General features: G+C 38.7%; 1 protein-coding gene across 2 annotated transcripts in view; it reads left to right on the forward strand.

Annotated features, from left to right (window-relative positions):
- The window catches only part of LRGUK (leucine rich repeats and guanylate kinase domain containing), a 154160-nt gene extending 148235 nt beyond the window's left edge, over positions 1–5925 (forward strand). Inside the window, exons 20-21 of one of the 2 annotated variants that reach the window (XM_055115385.2) lie at positions 2440–2534; positions 4293–5925. In XM_055115385.2, coding sequence (XP_054971360.1) covers positions 2440–2531 — 92 coding nt within the window. In that variant the 3' untranslated portion in view covers positions 2532–2534; positions 4293–5925. The remainder of the gene's footprint in view (positions 1–2439; positions 2535–4292) is intronic. The other variant, XM_055115386.2, reaches the window with a different exon arrangement.
- The last annotated feature ends 9967 nt before the right edge of the window (positions 5926–15892 follow it).

The raw sequence follows: 15892 nt of genomic DNA on the forward strand, positions 1-15892 counted from the left end.
ATTTTACTTCGGATTTTATCCAACTTCAGGGGGTTGTGGGGTTTCCAGGCATCAGGGGAGACATTAGGTTCCTCCCTGCATTCATAAGAAAGTCTTGAGTATTGTCTATTTGCCAGAATGCATGCCTGGCTGTGGCTGCATCCCCATCATTCTGACCTCTCCAGGTGTGTGAACAATCTTCTTCATGGAACTTTGGTTCCCTTCATGAAAGCACATAATAAGCCAACTGCTCCCTGTGCCAAGAGTCAGGCTCAGCCCTTCTCTGCCTTGACACACACCTGGTCTTCCCCTGACTAGGGGAAGACATATTGGGATGTAGACATATTGAGAACTTGGCGAACCTGATGCCTGGTAGAGCTCTCTATGGTAGAGCCAGGCAGTGGGCATGAATGCCCTTCCTCTCAGAGTCCCACACTCAAATGAGATTTCTATGGTAACCTGGTCCCTGAGGTTATGCCTCTGAAGTAATTGTTCTCAACCTTGTGTGCATAACAGACTCTTTATAAGCTCCCAAAATACCAAAGCCCACTATCCATCCCAAGCCAATTAAATAAGAATCTATGGGCAGGGAAGCTCAGGCATTGCATTTTTTTTTTTTTAAGTCCCCAGAGTGAGTCCAATGTGCAAATAGGTTTGAGAACCGTTGCTCCACAAGGTTGAATGGGGGCTTTCTAGAATGATTTTGGCAAATTTTTTAATTTTTGGCCTTCAGCAGTTTATGAGTGATCATATTAACATACCCTCATTAGCATAAAGTGTATTATACTTTTTTAGAATTACTAATTTGTTTGTTGAAAAATATGTTATTTTACTGATTAGGTTTACTATTGTTCATATGCTTATTTTTTATTAGTATTTCCTTCTGAACCACAAATTGTTGGCTCATGTCTTTGTTACATTTTTATTCTGGGATGTTGGTGTTTTCTCTTATATTTTTGTGAAAGTGATTTAATATTAATAATAGTCTATTCAATATTAACTATGTGATTCCCATTTGTTATAAATATTCATCTTAATTTGTTATTGGTCTGCATTTATTTTAAATAGAGAAGTTTTTAACTCTATATTTTCCTATGTAGTGTTTGGTTGTGTATACACATCCTGTCTTCCACAAGCAGCACTGTCCAATAGAGCTTTCTGTGATGATGGAAATATGTAGAAATATCTACTTCGTCCACTATGGTGGCCACCAGCTCCGTGTAGTTGTTGAGCACTTGAAATGTGGCTGGTGTGACTGAGGAAATGAACTTTTCATTTTAATTAATTGAAAGGTAGATAATCACATGTGACTAGTGACTACCACATTGGACAGTGAAATTATAAAGGGTTTATCATTATGGTTTTGTGCTTTTTGACCCAACAGTGATTTTGAGAGTTTTCTTCCTTATAAGTTCTAGTTTTGGTGAATTACAATAAAGAAATAAAAGTATGGCTTATATAGTTTATATTTCTAAATTTTATTGATGTTCTTTTTGCCTTAAGATAATGTGGTCAATTTTAGAAAATCAGTGGAATTGAAAAGAAAATCTGTGATATAAAATGTTGCTATATCTACTAATTCAATTTTACTGATTATGTTATTTAAATTACCTAGATACATCCTCTTATTTTTATCAACTTGTTCTGTAATAGATGGTGTGGGATTTTAGTACCTAATTATAATTGTGTTTTAGTCTCTTTCTTCTTATATATCAAATAGTTTTTGGCTATATAAATTTTGATGTTATGTTAATCAGCTCATAAATGCACAGGACTATTATATTGCAATTACAGATTTCATCTTGTTTCAATGGAAAAGAGTCCTTTTTGTTTCATTGTTGTATTGAATGTTTTTGCTTTGAACTTTCCTTTGAAAATATCAGTGCCACCTGTGCTTATTTTTATTTGCCTTCTATACCTATCATTTCAATCTTATCTTTTTAATGTAATTTAAGTTTGGTCTCACTCTTGATCTTCTTTAACTCAATTCAAATCTGTCTTTCATTTCAGTTGTAGAGCAAAACTATTTTTATTTATTTTTCATACTAAGTTCAGTCCTATTTCTACCATTTTGTTTTATATTTTTTATTGAGTTTGACACTGATGTTTTGCTGTTTCACTTATTGGTTTATGCTTTTTGCTATACTTTTTTTGCTCTTTTCATTTATAGTAATTTGGAAGGTATATTTTTCTCTACTCTGATGTATATCATGGTATTTAATTTTTTTCATTTCTCCCTGTCTTTCCCATTCCCACAATTATAAGTTTAATTAGAAATTACAGACTCAGTTTATAGAGTCTCATCTCCATTTTTTTCAAATACATCTTTAAGAGCTATTTTGGCTTTATATTCAATATTTATGTTATTGCATTTCTCTCTGAACTTTTTAGTAATTTAAATGTTTACTACCAATTGTTTTATATGATAACTGTCTCATGGTCAAATTCTTGATCTAAAAGCCAGAAGAGAAAGTGAGGGGAAGGGAGCATTTTGGAAAATATACAGTAATAGAAGAGTCTGCTTGATTTCTGTATTCCAGCAGGAGAGATGAGAGGTGAGAAATGACTGAATTTTTTTCTTTGCATTTATTTTGCTATTCCCAAGATATATATGTTTTTTCTGTTATGCTCAGGATACTTTGCTTAGTGGAAATACCAAGACTTTGGCATATGGACTCAACTTTAGATGTTATTTCTAGTGCCAGTTACCCTTGTTAATGTTGAAGTTTTTTCCTGGATTTTATCAAGCTGTTGTCTTTCACCCCCTTGATAAATTCATTGAATGAGAAGTTTAGGAGAGGTAGCTGCCAATATGCTACCACATTAACCAGGTTTATCTGCACTCCAATTTCTAGAGAGCACTAAGTTTTCAAAAGTTCATAAAAATGTGTGTATTTATGTATTTTTATATCAGCTCATTCCAAAAATATTTGAGAATATTTAGTAGTAAATTCAATTAGATAAGGCACAAAAAGGACAAGGATATTGGGGCAAAAAGAAAGAAAAATGTTTAATATATCAAATGCAAGCTCTAATTGTTAGAATCACAACATGAAGCTTCCTGGTAGCCAAAGCAAAGAAAGAAGCAAGCTCCATTCCACAGTATCAAGACTCATGGTGACTTTAAGACCTTAAGTCAAACAATTGCTCAGAAGCAGCACAGCTTTTCTTGATAATGACTTCAGAGACTTACTTTCCCAATTCTCCCAAAGAGGGCACTGTATGAAGGTATGGACCACACTCTCAGTAGCTTACGGGCATTAAATACAGCCTTGAGTTTGACAAAGCCATTTCTATTTCTTGTAATGACATATAATGTCGACTATAGAATACGAAATCACAATTCTCCCCATCCCCACCAAAGGCGTGATTTGACAGGCATGTCTAACTATGTAGGAAGGCACTATTATAGAATGATTCAGTGTGGGAGACTGCTGTCAGAATTCCTGAGTTCAAATCCTGGTTCAGCCCTTTGCTAGGAGTCTGACTTTAGGCAATTTACTCCGCTCTGTTTCTTCATCTGTTAGGCTCGGTCACGGAAGGACCGATGGTGGTGTCATTCACAGAAAGGTGGGGGACAGGGTGGGGGAGATGGATGGGGACATATCATGAATCAGGTTGAACAATATCAGGCAGGCCTCTAGCCTCAAGTCCTCAATTCTCTGGGGCTGCATCTTGGAAGAGAATTAATAATCAAGTGGTGGAAAATAGAAAGGAAAAAAAAAAGAATTCCATTGATTCTAAGAGGATATTTTTCACATTTTAATATCTCTAAATTCAGGGCACATTTAAAAATTGATGGCATGCCATGGCTGAACTGGCAGCATTGTTTTTCTTTCTTGGTGGAATAGAAAATAATGGTGTATATGACAATGCACCACATCCTAGATTCAATAAATTATGGTAGCAATAATTATTGTAAGAGACCGGCCGCTCCTCAGGGGCAGCCAAGGTCTGTCTGGGGAGGTGGCATGGATCCGGCTAAAGTTCTGGCAATCCAAGAGGACCATGTCTGTCCAGTTAGGGTGCTGTCAGGTGAGAAGGTGTTCAGCAGAAGCACAGTTCTCTTATTTTAAGAGAAATCCTTCCTAAGGCTAATCCTTGCTGCCGTTCCCAGCATCCTCATAAGGATGAAAAGGAACCAAGGAGCTGCTGCATATAGCAGGAAACTCCTTTTGTTTGCCAGGGAGAAGAGTCAGCCACAAATACACATGAGCATATGCAGGTCAGAGGGAGGCAGGGAGCAAGTCGACAGCCTGCCAGGGGCCTCTCCAGTACCACTTCCTTATGGTTATATGTTTTTTTTTCACCAGTCAGCCAGGACTGCGGAGAGATCATCGCCAGTGGATGCTTTCTCTGACCTTTCCTTCCTGCATGCTATTGGGAAGACTGGCCCCAAATCCAACGGGAAGGATATCAGAGACCACCGGGTTTGGGGCACAGAGAAACTCACAAAAATGTGGGAGAAGCAGAAATAGCTACACCATACCCGTTTTGGAAGAGGCTACATCTACATTCAAGGGAAGTTTATGCCCCATTCCCCTTGAACTGTCCATGTAAAGCGCTTGTCAAATGATCGATGCTCCATATAAACATGAGCTATTTTCCTTTTATAAGTTTGTTTGCCCAGACAGGTTTGGAAGGTACGGAAGATCTATTAGGAAATCCCAGAAATGCAGCTCTGCATTTCATGGTGTGTGGGAATGCTGGGGGAGGGGAACACCTAGAAGTGTCCCTGTAGGTTGAGAGTTCCATGCACCTTGGTCTGCCCTTGGCTGTCCCAGTTTATGTCTATTGTCTCAGCAAAATTATTAACAGAGGTCCCTGTCACCCTCAAAAGTATTCTCATGCAGACAATAATTTCATGATCACTCTACAGGTGGCTCATGTGAGTCCAACTTTCTGTTTCCTTTCACACACGTGAGAAATAATTTAAATATAGAGAGATTAAAAATGGAATCAGTAAGATATTCAAATGCTTGAGAACAAGAATTTCAAACCCAAGAAATCAGGAATAAATAAAAACACACATAAAAAATAAATACCATAGTATAGGATATTTCTATATTAGACTTGTTAAATGTAGACACTTGAGAAGTTAAAAGATCTATCCTAAACCAACAGTTCAAACTAAGTATTTTTAAGGTATAACATTAAAACATGTAATAATAAATCTTAAAGGACAAAATAGAGAGCCTAAATATTTAAATAGATAAATTGCACAATAGGATGAATATGAATAGAAAACAAAAGAATAAAAATAGAGTGAGAAAATCTCATTAAAGCAATGCACAGCTGTAGGTAATACACACATATATATGTTTACATTTGTAATATATGTATAGATACATAATATTTATCTCCTTAGCAAAACAAATAAACCAAAATCTAAAAGAGAAATGGGAAAAAATGAAAATTAGGCCTTAGCTAGAAGTCTATGAATAGCAACAACTCTTAAATTCTGTGGTCAAATGGTCTTCTCACAGCGCGGTGCCCACGCAATGTCTGTGGCAGGGGGAGAAGAGGTGTGAGGGCACCTGGAAAATGTACCTTTCCTTCCTCTCCCAAATCACATCAAATCCCCTAAAACAAACACTTCTTATAGCAATATTGGTGAGACATTGCACGCATATTCGTACATGTGCCATTTAGATTTCCAAGTGCATAAGCATTCTATGTTATCATTTTTTACGTTTCTGAAAAAAACCTTCCTTAAAGAAGTTGATTAATGAAACTATCCCAATCCCAAACGCTATTAATAGCACAGGGTGTTGTTTAGAAAGATGATGAAATTAACACACAAAGAACAGCTACTCAGTACAAAAATCAGCCTAGCACCAGACAGGATCTATGGTATTACTCTTTTTAAAAATCATATGCAGGAAGTTTCGTCAAACAAGAACTCTAAAAAATGAGAGCAATTTGATTAACTAATTACAATGCTTCCATCAATCAAAGTGGCTCCACTAAGGTCATATACAACTTGGTTGCATTTAAGGAGAAAGGTCTGCAGTTACACATTTTCTCTTGTTTACTAAGGTAAAAAACTTCAGGTTTTTTATTAACCCAGGCAGTCGTTGGCATGAGAGATTAGTTTTGCAATTGGATGAGGTGCATTCCACAGCACGTTAAATTAGAATCCCAGATACTAAAGCCCCAAATCTAATTTTCACCCTGGTTTATAAGGTTCTCTTGAAAATTCTATTATCCTAATGCATGCCTCTTATTCTCTAACTCCTATAAAAGACCATGCCAATTATAAAGTCAAAAATATTCTGAATTGCCACTGTGGAATATTTAAATTTTTATATTTACTGGATCATTGAGCTTAGGTACAAAGCTCCAATCTATTTACCTAAAATTGCAGTTCTTATAAATTGTAGCAAAATTCTGGATCTAACTATGAATTCTGTCAAATAAGGATTTGATTGAGCCACTCAATTTGCCTAAATAATAACTACACTTGCTTGTTCTTGGGCAGGTCCTTAAAAAACTAATCAGTATATGGTTCAGAAAGCCAGAGGACGGAGGGAAATGGAGAAACAGGGAAGGCAAGATAATGGAAGGTGAAGGATGCTGCTTGATTTCATTGCACCAGTGTTGACAACATGACTTTCACTTATGAAACTGAGCTACGTACAGATGAGAGTGTGAGCATTTCCTGTAACTTTCCCCAGGACACTCTTTGCCCAGATCACCAAAGTGCTTGCTCCCTCATCTTCTCAGGTATTTGCTCACGCATCAGTGTCTCAGGTCTTCCCTGATCATCCTATTTAAACATCTGTCTGTCTAGAGCCCCCACCTACACCCCACATCTTTCTCTTTCCCTGCTTCATTTGTCTCCAGAGCACTTTTCAACATCTAACATTTATTTTAATTATGTATCTTGTTTACCATGTATTTCCTCTTATTAAAATGGAAGCCCAGAAAAGCAGAGATAACCTCGATTCTAAATTTCTAGATTGTGATTACCTTGTTTGGTTAATAGGACATGTTGCTTGATGTTGCTAATTTTTGAGCTTTATGAAAATGCTATCCTTCTGTTTGTTGTCTTGTGAGCCTGGCTTTTTATGCTCAACATTATGCTTTTGAGATTCAGCTTTGTTGATGGCTGAAGCTATAGTACATTCATTACTTTTCTACTTTTCCATTCTCTTGTCAACAGCAATTTTGGTCTTTCCAGTTTTTTGCAAAGCAAGCAGTTCTATTATGAAAAATCTTACATATGTCTGCTGTACACATGTGAAAGAGTTTCTCTGTGGGTATATCCAGGAGTGGAATTTCTGGTTGCAGGGTAGACAGGTCTTCTTATTTCCCAAGTGGGCTCTACCAATTTGAGCTACACAGTAGTATATAAAAAGTTTCTGTGGGTACACTGTTTGTCCAAACTTAATATTTTCCAGCTTTCCAATTTTGGTCAATCTGATGAATGTAATGTGATATGTCACTCTGGATTTAAAAAGCATTTCTGTAATTATTAATGTAATCAAGCATCCTTTCATATTTAGTGACCATTGGGTGTTTTCTGTTCTGTGAAATTCCTATTTTTGTGAAATATTGTTCATGTCTTTTTTGCCTGTTCTTCTATTTAGTTGTCTTTTCCTTACTGATTTTAGGAGTTCTTTCTAAATGCTGTCTATTAATATTTTATCTGTTGTACATACACAAACATGTTCTCCTAGTTTGTGGCTTAATTATTATCCTTTCATCTTTTTCCCCCCTCTCTTCCTTGTCATACTTTCCCCTGGAATATCTATGGATTTGGAACAGGAGGAGAACCCATTCATGTCAACTTGATTCATCACATTATGCAGAAATTCCCAATAGACGCTTCCTTCTTCTTAAATTTTCCCATTCCTAGCATTTTTGGTAGCCTTTCCTAGATAACTTTTCAAAAACAAAAAAACAAATTGCTAACCCCTCTGGTGTGCAAATTATTCTATTTCATTATTAAATTGGGGAGTAAAATAATTATTTTTATTTCTTACTTTGAGCACCATTTGGAGTTAAACCAATTTCCAGTATTCCTCCATAACCTTAACTAACTGAACACAATACATAATTTATAGGTAATTTGACAGCTGCTATAATGCTTAGCACATTTTAATGCCATTTGTTTCTTGGAATTCTTTGCATAAATGATACTCTAAGAGTCAAAGCTTTCCTTTTGTTCTTAATTTTTCCTTCCTCTAAGCTTTTAATTTTGCATGAAATTTGACATGAAATCTATAAAGATTCTTGTTCCAAGATTAGATCTAGATTCTTGGTCAATGACAACATTTGTAAGAACAGGGACTCTGTTGATTTTGCTCAGCAATGTGCTCCTGGTACCTAGCATCTTATCTGGCACCTAATAGCTTGCCCAATATATACTTGACTAATGATGTAGGTAAAGTATACAGCACAAAATTGTCTTTAAGAATCTTAAATATTTACACTCTATGGACTAATATGTCTGTCTCTAGAGATATATTCTAGGAAGGAAATCTGATCAATGCAGACATATTTACCTACAAAGATGTTCATGTGATTGTTATTTATAATAAAGTTTGGAAACGGTGAATTTTAAATGCATTTTAATGAATTAGAATAGCACACTTAAAAATAATCAGAATTCTTAATCCTGCATGGGCCTTTTCAGTAACTTGTCATTGGTCATGTATTCTAAAACTTCATGTATCAGCTCAAGTTTCTGCTTGCAAAACAGGGGGTGGGCCATGCCCTCCAAGGGCACTCTGGGGATGGAAATGGCAGAGGCACCTCAAGGACTTTTCATTATCTCCTTCGAATGCCTGCAGACTGTGCTGACAAAGTGTGTTGTGGAATCTGTGCCTTAGCTGCTTGAATTGAACTCAACACGCAGCATCCACAGCAGAGCGTGTGTGTTTTTGTTTGATTTGAAATAGAAATATTTCCATTCACTCTTGGTGGGAGATTGTCAAACACAAGGCACTAAACATACTGAGCGCAGCAACGCTGGCTTCCATGAATTATCTATTATACCGTGGCTATATTTTGGCTACTTAAGGATGATTTGGGGATATGTCCTCACTCTAATTTTTTTTGTATTACCCATTGGCTGCCAGTATCTGATCCTGGATTGACTATGCATGACTCCAGCAGTGGTTACTGTGGGGCCTGGGCTTCCTGGGCCATTCAATTATAGGATCATGTATTAGTCTGTTTTCACTCTCCTGATAAAGACATACTTGAGACTGGGTAATTTATAAAGAAAAAGAGGTTTAATGGACTTACAGTGCCACATGGCTGGGGAGGCCTCACAATCATGGTGGAAGGTGAAAGGCACGTCTTACTTTGGCGGTAGGCAAGAGTCAGAATAAGGACCAAGCACAAGGGGTTTCCCCTTATTAAACCATCTGATCTCGTGAGACTTATTCACAATCACAAGAACAGTATGGGGGAAATCGCCCCCATGGTTCAATTATCTCCCACCGGGTCCCTCCCACAACATGCAAGAATTATGGGAGCTACAATTCAAGATGAGATTTGGGTGGGGACACAGCCAAACTATATCACAAGTCCTCTGGCCTGAGAGCCCTAGAGGTCCTCTGGCAGAAATGATGCAGAAGACTTTGGGAAAGTAGGGAATGTGTTCCCGGTTCCTCAGCAGAGGGCCACTCTTATCTGTAATCACTCTCAGATAAGATCTTCTAAGATTGGCTGATATTCCTGTGGCCACCCAGGAAGGAGAGATTCTCCTTCAGCATCGCAAGTCAAGGAATGGGCATGGACGCAGCAGCAGAGACAAGGCGACCCCATAGACCACAGAGGGCACAAGCCACACCGTCTCCTTGAAAGAGTTGGTGGTGGTTGTGGTGAGTCCTCTTGGAATCTAGGAAAATAATAACAGGAAGACAGAAAGCTCTAAATTAAGGAGGTGCCCTAATCCTTCCTCCACCTCAAGGCTACACTTCCAGTGTTTCACTGTAATCTGCCTCTGCCATTCATTTTTCTTCATTAAAATCCCTTTGCCAAGCTTTAATTTCCCCACTCCAAGCCCTTTGTGGTCTCTTGCCTGAGGTAAGCCAGGGGTTTGGACCCAGGGAAATGCTCAGAGTTAAACGCCCAGGGGTAGCCAAGGCAATGTTTCCAGGGTCAGGCACTGGAGCTGCAGGGTTACCAGGCTTCAGGGACCACAAGAACCAAGAATGGGTAGAAATACAGAAGACTCCATTCATTTTTTAAACATCACATTAGACTCCTGGGTTTTTGTTTGGCACCAGGGAAGTGAGGGTGCCTTAGCAAAGGTGGAGCTTGAGAGCCCTACCAGTCTGGCAGAATGAGGGCTGGAAATGAGCTCTTGAAATCAAAGTCTTCATAACAATTCTATGCACCATTCCTTTCACAACCCAGTTTGTGGTGCAAAATTCATACCCATTGTACTCACGCCCTCCGGGGTTGTGGGGAGTGTACCAATACCAAACCTGGGCTTTCCAAAGACTTTAGGGACAAATTCCAAATGACATCAACAAATATGGGAGTCAAAGACTCCCATAAAGCAAGAAGTTTTTTGTCTTCCAGCAGATAACAGCAAAGTGTTAATGTTAGCATTGGCGAAATACCTTCTGTCACTGTCAGCTGCCTCGGTTTTCTGTTACCCCTAAATGCCATTCGTGGTTTTATATTCTACCAAGTGTGCCTCTGTTTACATAATTAACAACTTCTGCAGTGGTTAATGGATGAGGAGAAAGCTCTCTAAGGAGGCGATCTTAATTCATCCCACGTCTCCTACAGGAAGACACACGCTTCTATGCAAAGTGTAGACATGACATGATGGGGGATTTACACACGGCCTTTATAGAGTAATTTACTAGCAAACTTGGGTGTATATTATTGTAAACTGCTGTATACCATGTGATTACAAGATTAAGAAAGAAGGAGTGAATTGCTAATCTTGTCAGTCCAACTGTTTTCTTTCTTGATAACATTTGCGTTATTACACTTTGGGTGATGAAAGACTGTAATTGGCTGTTGACACTGATTGAAGGAAGGAGACGTGGCTTTTTCAAAAAAGAGAATTAATTAGCTTGGTGAGGGGGGTAACAATTCAATCTACAGCTCTCACAGCTGCAAAACAGAAGTGAACTGTCAAAGAGTGTTTTCATCTCTTTCTTTCCCACCTGCTTTTCTCCTTTTGATGACATCTTTTCCTAGATTTAACACATTTAAAATGGGCTCACCAAAGAAAGAGGTGTGTGGAGTGGGGGGAGCTGAGGAGCCTTCAGAAGAAAAACAGAGAATGTAGCTTTCAGGATTCACAGCAGAAATACTGTAAATGTGAGTGTGTTCCATTTGCATGTGTTTAAGCAATGTTGAAGGAAGACGTCACAGACAGATGAAGCTCAGCTAAATCTCTTTATGCCACTCAAGTTGTTTTAAACCAGTAACGAACACCTGAGACCTCGTTGCTTGTCTGGCAGTCGGACAAGGATAATCTAGGTAAGCTGACAAATCCTGGTTTACTTGGTTGAGTCTCCATGGAGGCTGATTGTATTAATGAAAACTTGCTGTCCTACAAGATATAGGGTATGCTTGAACTGCAACCGGTTCAATATGGCACCTTTTCACCCACAAGAAACCCCAGGTCCAAGAGTTAGGAGGCAGAAGTGAATGGCTTCTCATTGTTACCCATAATAACCCCTTGCAAAATTTTTATTTCTGATCCCCACAACTTCAAGTGCTGCTGGTCTGGAAGTTTTAGTTCTCAAGGGAGGAACGCTGTCACCAAGGAGTACAATAAAGGTTTAGTTGAGGAAAGAGTTGAGACTGCCACCTGGTCACATTTGCCTTTTTATGCCCCTGAAGCAGTAGACAAGAAAGACGATGACTACAGTTGCTGGGGGAATTGATCCTGGTTATCAAGGGGAAACAGAGTTCCTGCTACATCATGCAGATAAGGAATATGTGAAACTCAAGGCATTCCCTGTGTACCTTTCTTCGTACTTACATGTCCAGTGGTAAAAGTTAATGAACACCACCACCAATGTAGGCAGGAAAGGGAATCAAGGTTTTGGTCCTTCCACAAGGTGAAGACCCATGACCAGCAGTGGAGCTGGCAGAGGGCAAAGGGAATACAGACTGAGGAGTGGAGTATGGCCTCATGCACGATTGCTAACATAAGGATTACAACCCTGCATATCTTACTCTTTGCATTGTTACATACATATTAGTATATTACCATTGGTGAATTGATTTTATAGAAGATGTGTGGTTAGCTTTTGATTTTTGGCTTTAGGTTCACAGGATTATCAAAGGGGAACTGCCAACTGAACTAGAAATGGATATGGAGACTTAAGGGACTTTGAATCTCCATTTTGGGAAAGAATGATAGCATGTTCATTTGCATGAAGGATAGTCACATCATATTAGGAGCATGCTGTTGTTGCTCATTATTTTTGTCTGGAAGTTAAACATTATTGTTGAATAGTCCACCACAGGGGTGGACTGTGCTGGATTGCCAGTTGCCAAGTCAGCTGTATTTCCCCATTCATTTCTCTCCTGTACCAGAGGGGCTGGGAGTCTTGGAATCTACATTTCCCATAATCTTTGCTGGCAGCTTTCTGGGATTCCTCTAATGACAGGTACTCGAGGTTTGGAAGGCGGAAGTGAAGCAGAAGGCAGAAGTGAAGCAGAAGGCATCAGACTGTTCCTCTGGCAAGTGGGCTTTTGCAGATGTGCCATTTTACAGTGGCTTCCGCTTGTTTTCCTTGACAACTTCCTTGAATGACTGACCCAGCCCCAATGTGCCTATCTCCTGTGAAAAATAAACCATCAGATTGGGACTGGTTTGAGTTTCCATTACATGCAATTAAACATAATCCTGATAAAATCTGCATAAAAGAGATGACAGCTAGTTTTCATTTTTTGAGAAAATTACGCATGCAAACACATCTGTAGAGACGAATGTTTTCTAGAACTAAAAACTGAGCCATAATATAGCATTGATCCTTTTTTGAGCGGGGGATGTTAGGCAATCCGGTGGATAATGGCTAAAGTATTAAACTCCATTTGTGTCAAAGATACTGAATCATTGAAAATGAAAACTCATGTAATGATCCTTGTATAATGGTTGAAGGTTTATTATCAAAGGATAATTCAGGGATGGCATTTATCCAGGTAGGTGAGATAATAGAATTTAAATGTTTTCTGGGACAGAACTTGGAGAAACTGAAAGACCAGTTAATATATACATTAAATATTCTGCAAATTACACTTAAGTAGCATTGATTGATGTTTTGATTCAATTACCTTTTTCTATTCTGTATATTTATTATTGCTGATTAACCTGAAACTCATATGCTACAGATACCAGAGAAAATGGGTACATTTTGATGTGAACATTTGAGAAGCAGAATGGCTTCAGAGTCCTGTTTTGCTGCTAACTTCCTGGGTTTTATTTTCTTCTTGCTGGTTGATATGGCTTGGCAATGTGTTCTCACCCAATCGCATGTTTAATCGTAATTCCCATATGTCAGGGGAGGGACCTGGTGGGGGGATTAGATCATGGGGGCAGAGTTCCTCCTTGATGTTCTCATGATAGTGAGTTCTCGCATGATCTGATGGTTTAAAAGAGTGTGGCACTTCCCCTTCCCTCTCTTTCTCCTGCCACCATGTGAAGAAGGTGCTTGCTTCCCCTTTGCCTTCTGCCACGATTGTACGTTTCCTGAGGTCTCCCAATCCATGCTTCCCATTAGGCCTGCTGAGCCAGTGGAAGTGTGAGTCAATGAAACCTCTTTCCTTCATAAATTTACCCAGTCTCAGGTAGTTCTTTACAGCAGTGTGAAAACAGACTAATACACCTGTACTACAGAACAGATCATAAGTTCTTAGGAAACAGGACATGAATTCAGACACATGATGACATAACAGATGCAAGACTTATTGATGACATTTAGCATATAAAAATCTACACCAAGCAGGGACACACAGGGCAAAGGGAGACTGTAGTCTCATTACTGAGATTTTTGAGGTGGCATAATGCAGGGATTTAGCAGTATGCATTCTGAAATCAGATTTCATGGGCTCAAATCCCGGCTCCAAAATATAAGAGTAATTGAGGCAAGTTAGGAAGCTCATCTGAGCCTCAGATCCCTTATCTGTAAAATGAGGATGATTTTCTTGTCAACAATTTTTCATGAGGACTAAATAAATATAAGCACCTTGCACGTAGTAAATATATGTTTACTATTATTACTATGTCACTCCATTTAATTGCTGGAATGGAACCTATTATTTTAATAATGCTGAAGATTCTGGGAAATCAATATAGATTTATGGCCTTCTTGAAAGGAGTGTTTCATGCAGTAAACTTCATTCAAAGCTATTACAGGAAATAATAAAACTCCAGTAATTATAATCATAAGCTCCCTTGGCTTAAAATGCATCTGTACATCATGGAGTCACATGTAAAAATGGAGCCATAGGCTAATTCCTTGAAGTGCTGATTAAGAAACAATCAGATACCAAAATAATTTTAATGATGAGATGATTTTAATTTGCAGATAAAGAACATTACTGAAAAGCTCTATTAACAAACACTTGCATAGCCAGATGTGCCTTGTTTTTCCTTTTAAAGAGAAATTTTGACATAAACACACATTCAACTCATTGACATGTATTCTTTTCTTATGGCTGCCTGATATGGTTCGGCTGTGTCCCCGTCCAAATGTCATCTTGAATTGTAATAATCCCCACGTGTCAAGTGTGGGACCAGGTGGAAATAATTGAATCATGGTGACGGTTTCCCCCATGCTGTTCTCATGCTAGTGAGTGAGTTCTCAGGAGATCTGATGGTTTTATAAGTGTCTGGTATTTCCCCTGCTTGTACTTCTCCTTCCTGCTGCCCTGTGAAAAAGGATGTGTTTGCTTCCCTTCCGCCATGATTTTAAGTTTCCTGAGGCCTCCTCAGCCATGCAGAACAGTGGGTCAGTTAAACCTCTTTCCTTCATAAATTACCCAAGATTGGGTATCTCTTTATTAGCAGCATGAGAATGAATTAATGCATTGCTCGAATGCTGAATGTAAGACAGGGACAAAGAAATTGGATCTTTGCTGACACCCACCTATGTGCTTGGAGCCTTTACTAATGAGGGATATCTCAGCCTGAGATACCACTGCATTGTCTGCAATTGTGTTTTGCTGCTAGCACCAGAATCACAGAGTTCTGTGTAGAAGTCTCTTCCAGTAACGAGATGATACAGTTTGCTGAAGAGTTGACCTAAACCATAATTGAGTCCCCCAGAAGGTTCTTTACCTTTTTGTAGGCTTGTGGTTCGTAACATCTTAGAGTTCAACACACTCTAAGGCCTAAATGACTTGAGAGTGAAAGGGCTTCAGAAGCAGTGAGACCATTCCTGCGTGTAATGACAGGCCCAGGGCTGTTTAAGAACATCCAGCCCTGTCCTGATAAAACAGTAATGCCATTTTTAAAGAGATGAATTTTAACTATGCTATATTTCGTGCAAAATTTCTCATTTGTTTTTCTTTTTGTGTTCTGTACCTGGGGGCTACTGCATAACATGATTAAAAGTAGGCTGGGTGTGGTAAACTGCTTTGAAGAGTTGCTTTCCAGCTGAGGTTTATTTAAAAGCAACATATCAAAGACAAAGAGAGCTGGTCACTGCAGCTGACAAAAGTCAGTGTATTTCTATCAAGGCAAAGAGGTTTTGAGAGATTTGCTATAGAATGTACTGCCACAAACCTCTAAAACTTCCAAAAGTAGGCTGATCCTCTGTAAACTAACTTCTGGCGCAGAAACCAGCCTGAGAAGTGGTTTATTACTGATCCAGCTGCAAGGCATTAGGAAGAGAGATTGCTGACAATCGTTTGTAGTAAAATATGCCACCACCACTATACAAGGTAAAAATTGGAGAGCTTTTGAAACTGCACACAG

The sequence above is a fragment of the Pan paniscus genome, chromosome 6 (genome assembly GCF_029289425.2).
Source record: "Pan paniscus chromosome 6, NHGRI_mPanPan1-v2.0_pri, whole genome shotgun sequence".
Lineage (NCBI taxonomy): Eukaryota > Metazoa > Chordata > Mammalia > Primates > Hominidae > Pan > Pan paniscus.